The sequence below is a fragment of the Sander vitreus genome, chromosome 21 (assembly GCF_031162955.1).
Source record: "Sander vitreus isolate 19-12246 chromosome 21, sanVit1, whole genome shotgun sequence".
NCBI lineage: Eukaryota > Metazoa > Chordata > Actinopteri > Perciformes > Percidae > Sander > Sander vitreus.
In genome coordinates, this window is record NC_135875.1 from 27,193,707 (window position 1) to 27,205,697 (window position 11,991).

The 11,991-nt window shown below is 41.3% G+C and overlaps 1 protein-coding gene across 1 annotated transcript; it reads right to left on the reverse strand.

The window, feature by feature from the left end:
* Positions 1 to 457: 457 nt before the first annotated feature.
* Positions 458 to 11,674, reverse strand: trub1 (TruB pseudouridine (psi) synthase family member 1). Its single transcript, XM_078279493.1, has 8 exons — positions 11,482 to 11,674; positions 11,295 to 11,393; positions 6,588 to 6,643; positions 4,508 to 4,589; positions 4,330 to 4,402; positions 2,719 to 2,858; positions 2,498 to 2,554; positions 458 to 1,098 (listed from the first exon to the last, which is right to left on the reverse strand). Exons 1-8 carry the CDS (start codon positions 11,627 to 11,629, stop codon positions 938 to 940), a joined length of 816 nt encoding a protein of 271 aa, XP_078135619.1. The 5' UTR covers positions 11,630 to 11,674; the 3' UTR covers positions 458 to 937.
* Between the last annotated feature and the right edge of the window lie 317 nt (positions 11,675 to 11,991).

Consider the following 11,991-nt stretch of genomic DNA (forward strand, 5'->3'; position numbering starts at 1 on the left):
TTTTTTCAGCATGGCTACAGAAGGTGGAGCTGCTGGTGTTTCAAACAAGACCACCTAAATGAAGACAATGTTATCACAACACTTCTTTTCATATCAGTCAATATCGATATACCATTATATCACAACATAAATGAAGTTAATATTTCTGCTCATCTTACAGATTCCCCACAGTTGTGACTGAAAGCAGTAACTATATTTATATATTTATATTATACAAAAAGGAAACCATTTTAAATCCTTTCAGCATGAATCATAAATCCTGCAATGTGAAATATTTTTTCTCCAATGTTTATTTACACTGCAATTCTGTTTCAAGTATTGTGTGAATTTTCAAGCAATATTCCCTGCCCTAGTGTGTGTGTGTGTGTGTGTGTATGTATGTATGTATGTATGTATGTATGTATGTATGTATGTATATATATATATATATATATATATATATATATATATATATATATATATATATATATATATATGGTCCTATTGTCAGATAGTGTAAATGTGTGTATACTGTATGTGTGTATCATTTAGCTCTGTAATACAAGGGGAGGATATGAACAGGTGAAGACCAAGGCTGGATGGAGTGGGGCTGTTACTAAATACAGAATTATTTACAAAATTAACTTGAAATCGTAAATAGCCGGTGAGACAGAGACCAAACAGAAACCACCAGAATGTGGCCTAGAAATCACGAGTACAGTGTATAATTACACTGGTCCATTTGGTTCCTCAAACAACAATGGGTTTGGACATGCGTCTCAATTCGTCACACTTCATTCAAGTACATGCCCTAAAAACATCCGGGAGACAATGGCACGCCTAGACCGGATGTTCCCTTCATTGGAAAAGCCAAGCAGTTGAGTCATGACCATGACAACCATGACAGACTGAAAGCCCAGCTTTTCACCCTGGGTCCCGTTCAGGTGTCGGGTGTTCCTCAGGTGTCGGCGTCTGGAAGCTCCGAGTCGGGGCAGGGCTGCAGAGAGCGCAGGATGTGTTCCAGTGTCCACTGCTCCTCGGGTAAGGCGTGCTCCTCCAGGGTGAACTGACCCTGCTTGGTCCGGATCAGTTCCTTCACATGGGCACACGAAGACAGCGCTGCAGCACACAGGTACTGGTTATTCTCATGGGACAGGTTGGGTTAGTTCACTTTATTGACTTTTCCATCAACATGCTGATCAGTGGTAGAAGTAGTATTCACTTCCTTTACTTAAAGTGACTATATGTAACTTTTACACGTTTCTGAAAGTGTGTAATGTTCCATCTGATGATCATGTTCCATCTGATGATCATACATGACGTGTAACATAAATGAGACTAAGTGAAAAGAACGCTAGTTATAGAGCTAAAGATCTTTGCACGAACCCGATGGGTTCGTAAATTTCTATCATTTTACACGGGCTCGGGCGGCAAAAGAGCGGTCAGGTGATGTGTTTCGATTAGCGTGAAAATGGATGCTGAGAAGGTGAAACAGGCTGGCCCCTGGAGAACTTTTTTTTTTTTTTTCTTTGTTCCAACTTCCAGGTGACCTATAGCCGACGTTAGTCATGAATAAATGATGTTAAAACATGTAGAAATGACTCATTCTTGACTAAAGGCAAAAGAGCTGTGTGGTGCACACATTTGAATACATGTTGGGCTGTAAATGGGCTTTTAAAAAGCTGTCAATCAAAATGTACTTGTCGGGCCTAACTTTTAAGGCCCGATTACAGCTCTAGCTAGTTTTATATAGTTTTTATTAATGCCTCTGCTTGGGTCCGATTTTCACAACACATCCAAACTAGGCTAAGTTACCGTATGCAACACTTAAAATGCAACGATGCATCTGTAACGTATTCTCTTATTGTAAATGAATGATTTTCTGTCTGAGCAAATTCATCCCAACTATATGACCTCCCTATAACACTAACTCAGTAATCTACAGTGGGCAACACAGCACCGTAAAGAAAACAGCAGGTGTGGTAAAAACACTATCGCTTTAGTCCAAAGGGGTCGCTAGAATCAACACAAACTGAAAGGTACATATAGCCACTTCAAGTAAATGTACTAATACCACAATGTAAAAATACTCTGTTACAAGTAAAAGTCCTGTATTGAAAATGTTACTTAAGTAAAAAGTATAAATCAGGAAAATGTACTTAACGTATTAAAAGTAAAAGTACTCAATGCTGAAAAATCCTCCCATTTTAGAAACAGGAAAGGATCCAGACAGTTGTGTGTGTAATGGTCTGATCATTTCAGCTGGACTTGTAGGCCTACATAAACTACATGTGTTTGGTGTGAAAAAAAATCTTAAGTAACTAAAGCTGTAACAGATGAATGTAGTGGAGTAAAAAGTACAATATTTCTTTCTGAAATGTAGCGGAGTAGAAGTAGAAAGGTATGACTCAAGTAAAATACAAGTACCTCAAATTTGTACTTAGGTAGAGTACTTGAGTAAATGTACTTAGTTACATTCCACCACTGATGCTGATGAGCAAATTCATTATTATCTCACCTTTTCCCAGGTCATCCACCAAGCTTCTGACATAAAATCCACCACCGCACTCGATATCTGTTGTAGAAATAAAACCATTTCAGCGGTTTGTTTGAATGTGCAATTTAACTGAACGGAAACGGCAGGCAAAGATAACCAAAAATGCTATTTTGAAATGTCAGAAGTCAGTATTAAAGAAAGAAAGAAAGAAAGAAATACTGCATTCTACAGCGTGTGCTAACCAAGAGTGAAGAGAGGAGGCTTGAACTCTTGCAGGGTCAGTTTGTACACAGTGACTGGTCTGGCTGGTTTGGCCTCAACCTTGTGACCTTTCTTCAGCAGGACAGACAGGCGCTGGCCGTCCTTTTTCAGTGCAGAGTAGCTGAAATGACAGAAAATCAATAAGCACAGCATACTGAAGATGCCTATTTAATTGAAAAGATAAGCTGCACTCAGAACAGAGTTTATACATGACATCCATCCATCTCATATCACAGAGTGATACTGTTAGGCGGCAGCGTTCCCTCTTTCCCTCAATGTTGCAACTTTAAAGCTTTAGTGCGTAACTTTTTGATATTAATAAACGTCTGTTACATTCAAGCCATTGCCAAATTAGTTGCTACTAAGCTAATTAAGACTATCAGCTCCCCACAACTCTCTCTCTATGTCTCAGTGTGACTATGTTCAGAAGATTGTGGCGTCCGGTGACTTTCAAGCAGAAACTCAAGTGAAGATAATGACCTCTTCTGAAGAGTCCATCATGTTTTTATAATCCTCCGTGTCCTCCATGGCTACTAGCAACTGCGTGTAAGTGAGTGGGTGGGTGGGGGGCTTGTATCATGTGTATCATTATTTAGAATTCCTCATGGGGGAGACAGAAACAACACACTACAGCTTGTAGGTCTTTTCAGAAGGGGGGCAATTGACGCGCCTCATAATTCATTTTCACTGAGAGGCGCGACAAGTGGGCGCAATCCCACAAACTGTCACGTTTACGCTCGCCACACGCCCGCCTGCTGCCAAGAGTTTTCTCTATGCGAACGACGCACAGTGCAAATAAATGAACACGAGACAGATTCTTGCAGTTTGTGAGTTCCATAAAATATAAAACCGTTTTCTAAACAGTTATCAGGACATAAGACAGTGGGGCTTTTGCTTGTCAGAGCATCGGCACAAGACTGGACGTATCGAGTAACGTCACGTATAGTTTAAACTTAAATAAGGCTGTAGAATTATGACCATGCTAATTTAGCTAACTTTAGCTATCAACCATAACAGTCTGTGGTTAGGAAAGACTAGGACTGCCACTATTTAGTATGAATCCACCTGTGATTAGGGGTATATGATACCACTGTCAACTTATGTCATTCAGTTGTATCAGTAGGGATACACAGTTTCTGCAGGTTATGTCTGTGGTACAATCAGAAAGAGACTCGCGCCATAACATGAAAGCTGATTGGCTGCAATATAAGTAGCATGTTGTTCTCATTTGTAGTCGTAATACAGCAAATTCTATTTGGACTAGTGAAAGAAAGAACTACAACACCACGGAATCAAAAAAATTAAAGTGTTAGAGCCAAAACACACCGGGCGTCAATGCACCGCCAATAGCTGCGAAGTGCCCATGTTATCCAATCTGTCCTTTAAAATCATCAGATGGTCGCGGCGGCCCGCCCGCTGCAGCGATCGTTTCGCCGTCTCCTCTATTTCTTCCGCGAGCAAATGTGTCAGGTATAACAACAGGAAGGCCACAGAGCAGACGGATACTTTACAAAAATAAAACACCCAGGTTCATGGTGATTTGGGCTGTGACACACACACACACACACACACACACACACGGCTTTACTCACAGTGGAGGAACTTGCATTATGTCACCAGTGAAAACTTTCAGTTTCTCCTCAATGGCCAACCTGGTTATGTGTTCTGTGGGCAAAAAACACATAAACATCATCCTGTAAAATAGAGACTGCAGAAAAAGAGGCATGCTGTTTGGATGAAATTATGTTATTTTTCTTCTTCAATATTTACCAAAGTCTTTCTCCAGAATCACACTGCCAGTGGCATCAAGGTTATCTGTTGCTTTCCCCAGTTCCCCTACAGCAACATATTTCTGAAAAACAAACGGTATACATCACCAAGTTGTCAGTGTATAAACGACCACTTATATGGAACTGTTGAAATTTGGAAATATTCATGCCGCTCAAATATTTAACAGGAGCAACGTGTTTCATTTGGTCATAATATATGTACTGTCCTCAGTGAAATATACTACTCCGGATGAGTAGTGTAACTTGTGCAAGCTTCTCAGGCGAGTAGCAGACTTTGTAAATTGATGTTTTGATATAGTTTTGCTGTTAAACGCGGACCCCTATTACATCAAGGATCAAGGATTTATTCCCTTTTTGGATTCTCTGTTCACCGTGAAGGCACGCAGCAAAAACTAATTTCACGAATTCAAGGCAACACTCTGTGGCAGCCAGTCGAGAGTAGTCTATATCGACAACGTTTCATTTTCGTGATTGTTCCGGAGCAGCTGGAAATTCCGACAGATGACCCTAATTATGGCCAGATGGCCGTCCCCTTCCTTTGTCTCTGTGTTGGCGTTTCTAACCTCTGGTGGATTTGTGAGGACTATGGTTAACTGGTCCTCCTGAGACTATTTAGCAGAGGCACCGTCATTGTGTCCGCAATTATCAATCAAACTTTATTTATATAGCACTTTTCATACATAAAAATGTAGCACAAAGTGCTTCATACAATCCCTTCGTTTCCTACCTCAGAATTCTCCATCTTAAGTTCTTGGAACTGTGTGCATTGAGAGCAACTTCAGGCCACAGTCAAATTCCTTGTATGTGTACTAAGGCATGGATACCCGCCCCGAGCCCGACGGTACCCGATGGGCCTGGCCGGGTTCGGACAGATATTTAGAAATTATGGTCGGGTTCGGGCCAGGCACGGTCACATCAGCGTGATAAGACATTTGTTGTAAAATGGTGCTGCTGCTCCTTTAAGAGAGCTCATGTGTGTCTGTCTGTGTGTGTGTGTCTATGTGGAAGCTGGTCAGAAGAGAGAGAGAGAAAGAGGAGCAGACGTGTAAATGCGACCGGAGCAGAGTTATTCATGTTATAACGGCAGCCCTGGAGGTACCGAGTCTCCTCTGGCTTTCTGATCACGGTCGGAAATGAAGCAAGCAGTGAAGGTTAACACGTTGAACATTTTAACAGCTTATTAACGTGAGCTTGTTGCCCCGTCAGCTGATGACCTCATCTGTTGACATTTCTGAATACCTTCCTACAGCTGCTTAATAAAAGCTTTCCACACAAACAAACGTACATGTGTCATTAGTATGAGAAAAAAAAAGAGATTTTAACAGTGTCGGGTTCGGTAATGGTTCTGTCGGGTTCGGACAGAAAAATTTGGCCCGATCCGGACTCTAATGTGTACACACACACAAAACTGATTCCATTTGAACTTACCAGACTGTTCTTTTATGCGCCCAGTGCCCACTTAGTTATTATATCCAAATTACTGATGATTATTTATCACAAATCACATTGTGTAAATAGTAGTAGTAAAGTATTTTTGTGATGCACCAATTGTCAACCCTACAATATCATCACAATATCAAAATCGAGGTATTTGGTAAAAATATCGATATTGCCCAGCACTACTTCTGATATAGTGCCATCTACTGTATGTCTTCATTTTGAAATAACAAAAAGGTTTGTTTATATATTTTGTGCATACATTGTTTAATAAACCACGCGTTTCCGACTTTGACCTCAGAAAATCTGACTTTCAGCACAAATGGAACACACTATAACTTGTATTTCTCTCTTATCAGTATTGTATTCCCTGACTATATCTGGACAGTAATACACTACAATGACATATTGCTGCTCACAGCTTTTATCAAATGTGTGTTATGTTCCTAACTAATCTACAGACGCACAAGTCTTATTGTTTTGTATGGTATACTAATAAATAAAATCGTCGTTATGAAAACACACATTCTGTTGAAGCAGAACTGTTTTGTTAATATAGCTCTTTACAGCTTTGTTGTACATATCAATTGACTTTTTGTTAACATAAGTACAAACAAACTCACCTTAGAACCAGCCAACATTGTACTGAGCATCTTTGTGCCATTCCCAACACCAACAACTGAAAGACACAGAGACAATGTTAGCAAAGCCCTGCTAGCAGCCCCTAGAGGTGACAATGTTCATTACACCCAACACAGACCACACAACATACCGATGATTTTGCTCACCTTACAGTAGTGGCCCTAGGACTTCTTTTATTACAATTTTATCCATGCTGGCATATGGTCAAGGTATTGTCCAAATTCAGGTAGGGCTGCAACTCATAATTATTTTTAATGGTCTATAAAAATGTCAGCAAAATAAATAGTGAAAAATGTCCATCATAAGGTCCCAGAGACCAAGGTGATGTCTTCAATGTCTTGTTTTGTCTGACAAACTGCCCAAAACCCAAATGTATCCAGTTTACTGTCATAGAAGACTTAGTAAACAAGCCAATACTCACATTTTTAAAAAGGTGGAATCAGTCATTTTTTGCCATTCTGCTCGAAAACTATTAGATTAACAAACTAATTGCTAATTTATTTTCTGCCGATCGACTAATCGATTGATTGACCAATTGTTGCAGGTCTAAAGCTCAGTTCAGCCAATCACAACAAGCGACATCACAAATGGCAACAGCTACATGACAACCTAACAACATGGAGAAATCACCTTACTGTTTTAAGTCCTGCACCCGCCCATAAAATAAAATGCCCATAAAACATGCATGCAGATGTCGGTATTTCTTGCAGTTTGCAGTCCACAAAGATACACAGGAGCTACAATAGTGCGCACTAGTGGTGGGCGGATCGATCCAAATATCGATACCAACATTGGTATTGGTATTGATCAATACCAGTGCAATGAGATCAATACTTTAGTTTCTCTCCAGTATGCACCGCTGCGGTTTCATCAAAGAGGAGACCTGGCTGTCTGTGTGTGCGTCAGTGCCGCTCCTGTCACAGCGCGGAGCTGGCACACTTTGCTCCTCCTCCCCTCTCTTGTGATTTGATATTGTATCGTCACGTGACTCAGCGGCGTCGCGCAAAGAAACAATCAGCCAGCCAGGCGCATTTTAAATAGCGTTAAAAAAAAAAAAAAAAAAAAATGTAATAACGAACGCAATGTGCGGTGGCCGGTGTTGATATTGAGGCGCACCGCCACACATTAGTCTATGTGTGGGAAACACTGTAATATGACACTTCAGAAGTCACACAAATCAGGTGACAGTTTTTTTTAGAAACAAATTCAACTTTAAACTTGCTGAAGGCCGTTACACACCAACCAGATGCCGACCGTTGGCAGTAAAGCCAGTGGGACTGATCAGTCTCCCCGAGTTGGTCAAAAAAGTTCCTCAGAACACACCGAAGAGACGAGACGTAATACGTCTCCATAACAGCAGGCGGCACTAATCTGTATTGTCGCCCAAAAATGAAAACCGGCAGCTGATTGGACGAACGTGTCAATGGGTGGATTTTTCAACCGGCCAATAATGGCGGCTTGTTCAGAATACGATCTCATATTGTACTAAAATAGTTCCCCGAAACGTGTTTCTGGAAACATTTGAAGAGAGAAACAGGCCGTGCAGTTGCTGAATCTGTCTTCATTTCAGATCAACAAAGGTCAGTTTAAAAGATTTGGCAGATTTTGAGAGGCTCATCCCGCTCGCCATTTCCGGGTGAGTCCCGACTGTCCTGTCTCTGACTGAGCATGTCGGGTCGGCCAAAATGAAGGTTGACAGCTCCTCCAACGGACGACGGCACGGAACACACCGAACAGACTCGAGTCACCGACCTCGCCAGACGGTCTGATGTCCGATTATCGGCCCGGTGTGTAACTGCCTTGAGGCGTGGTGTAGGTATGGAAACAAAAAGTGGGAATTCTGTACTAAAAGACTAACTTTGGAAGATACCCATTTGATTTTAGCTTTGACTGAACTTTGGAATAAGTTTTGCACAAAATAGGATGGTGGATTTGCTCCCAACACTTCCATTGAATGTTTGAAAGTTAATTAAAACAAAATGTTTTAAACAAAATGATCCATAACCTTGTACACTACATGCTTTTCACCTTATTGCCACAGTAGTAGGGCTGCACAATATGAGGGAAAAGTGTGATATGTAATAACATTGTTGAATATCGCAATAACGATATTACTCGTGATAAACAGATAGTGTTTTCAGTTCTGCATTTCTACTGAAGTATTCTGCTAAATTACCACAAATTGCTTGTTGAATTTAAAACATAAAAAGGAAAAATCATCTCCAACATTTTCTTATTGAACATTGAATAGAATATAAAAGGCGCCACAAAAAAAATGACAGTTATGTATTAAAGTGCAGTTTTCTACTGATAAATAAATTGTGTATTTTACGATATGTCGCAACCTTTCACGATATGTGTATTGTGCCAGTTAATGTTACGATAACGGTAAAAAAAACGATATATTGTGCAGCCCTATATGGGCGATATGGACAAAATCAAATATCACGATATTTTTGACCAAGTACCGCGATATCAATATTGCGACTACATTGTAGGGTTGACAATTAGCCTGGAAATCCAGACCCATATCCGAAAGATTAAGGGTCTGGCACTGAGTAATGAAAATGGCCCAACTCGAGGGGCGGCACCAAGCATGCATCTGAAAATCTCACTGCACGCAATTGGATAACACTACGACCAATCCCAACAATACACGGGGTGACGTATCCAGAGCCCCATACGCTTACTTACCAGAGGAGCTAACTGGTAGATTAAACTCTTAGCTACCAGCAGAGCTAACTGGTAGATTAAACTCTTAGCTACCAGAGGAGCTAACTGGTAGATTAAACTCTTAGCTACCAGAGGAGCTAACTGGTAGATTAAACTCTTAGCTACCAGCGGAGCTAACTGGTAGATTAAACTCTTAGCTACCAGAGGAGCTAACTGGTAGATTAAACTCTTAGCTACCAGAGGAGCTAACTGGTAGATTAAACTCTTAGCTACCAGAGGAGCTAACTGGTAGATTAAACTGTCGTCATCTGTTTAGCTGGCCTCTGGCCCGCCTATATCAGATACAGCGATGTGATTGGTGCAGCTCGGCTACCAGGGCATAGTTAATGAGCATCATTACTCAATGCCAGAGTGACTCGCTGAGCTAATTACAATTGTGCTCTCGTGAGAACTCTGGATTTCCGAGGTAGATGACAATGGGTGCTTTCACAATATATTTACACAATTAGATTTGTGATAAATAATCATCAGTAATGTGGATATAATGATTTAGTGGGTAAAGGCAAATAATAGAACAGCAAGAACAGTCTGGTAAGTTCAGAAAATGACATCACTTTACTGTAACGCTTCTGTCACATTATGACATAACAATATCCAAAATCTAAGGCGATATTAGGTCAAATCAGTGAACAGAGGGAGTGGCTGAGAACGATGACGTTGAGGATGTGCACTAGAAAGATGCAAGCGAAGCCATTCGGTCCGTTGTGGCAGCAATGCTGCTGAATATCCAGAAGTTAAAGCCCGAGCAAGAACAGTCTTTGCTGAGTTGTGTTGGTGGCCATGATGTTGTGGCCCTCCTCCCCACGGGGTTCGGGAACAGTTTGATTTTCCAGCTCGCTCCTATGTGGTGAAGGAATTGGCTAAGGCTAATGCTAGCGATGCTAATGCTAAATATAAGCCGATAGTTGTTGTCAGTCTCCCCTCTTGTTGCACATGTGCATGACATACGTCACGACCAACCGTTAGCGATTGGTTATGGCAGATCCAATAGTTTTAAACTTCAACAGAGTACCCGCCTTCAAGGAAGTTAACACTTGTCAACGGAGAGAGGCCAGACTCTCTGGACAAATGAAATGTACCAGAGTCTGGTAGGACCAGGCTAATGGACCAGAGTCTGGTCGGACCAGGCTAGTGGACCAGAGTCTGGTCGGACCAGGCTAGTGGACCAGAGTCTGGTCGGACCAGGCTAGTGGGACCAGAGTCCGGTAGGACCAGGCTAGTGGACCAGAGTCTGGTAGGACCAGGCTAATGTACCAGAGTCTGGTAGGACCAGGTTATATCCAAATCGCAGTGGGGGCAAATATTTGTTAAAGGCAAAACATGTGTCAAACCGTTCTGAATGAAGTATTGTGGCACGGCAGAGACGTCCCGGCCTACACATCGTATCCCACAGACTAAAGAAAAACAGATCCTCGCAAAAAAGAAAATCACACTATAATATTTTTTTATTTTAATATGTTTCAATGAAAACAGGGCTCTAGAGTGCGACCAAAACTTGTAAGGGTGCAACTATAATACAGAGCTATATATCGTGTATCGCCATTCGGCGTTAACAGCGACGCAAGGAAAAATTTGGGTGCACCTAAATTTTGTGCTGGTGCACCTAAATAAAAAAGTTAGGCGCACCAGTGCAACCAAGGCAAAAAGTTAGTCGGTAGCCCTGGAAAATGATCATTCCCTTCAATATCGTGAATCATATCACAATCGTAATATGTGTCACAATAATTGCAATCCTCATATGGTGCAGCCCTAGACGATATCTAGTCTCATATCACAATATCGATTTATAGCGCTATATTGCCCAGCCCTACTTAGTAATTAATAACCATACCCAGCCCTTGGAGAAATATCAAGGTACATCGCCTGTAACTGTGTGTTTGGGTGGATCTTTTCTACCAATATCTGCTCCGCGTCAACCCAGCTAAGGCAGAAATGACAACCAACAAGCCGCTTACCTAACACCCCGCTGGCAGCACTGTCCAGCGTCCCTCCGTGGCCCATCTTCAGGCTCTGCTTCCTCCTCTTCCGTGGGTTCGGGTTTTGTACACCAGCTTCTAGAAGAGAGAGACACCAAACACGCCACTGTTAGCTTCAACACATGACAACAGACACACGTCCTGACTCCCGCCCCTGCCGAATTACCCCTGAGTAAAACTTCTTTGAGTGTATTCAACACGTCTGCAGATGTCGGTCCTTGTTTCTTATATATCGCAAACAATCCATTTAAAGACTGTAGTTTAGATAGAGAACTAGTTATCGGAGCCGCAGTGTTACTTATGCTTCCTGCCATGCTTGTTTCATTCTTCCTCTACATCTGCCAATATTTCGTCTTCTTCTATTATTTGTTCAGTTATCAACTGCGGCTAAGCGAACCGTTTTTTTGTATTTCGCCATCTGCTGGTTCAAATACTCATTATTTCTTATTTGGGCTCCAACAAGTCACAATATATGCTATGTACGTTATAAAACATGACATTAATAAACATTATGCCCTTTTGACTTCTGAGTTTGAATTTTTGACTGATTAAGGTTGATTAAGTGCCGTTTTAATTGTTAGTAGTAGTAGAGAGTCGATGGGTGAAAAATGCTCGCGCTTTAAAAAAAAAAACTACGCTGACCAAGATGCTTTGCGCCGAAAAACACTTCCTAGTT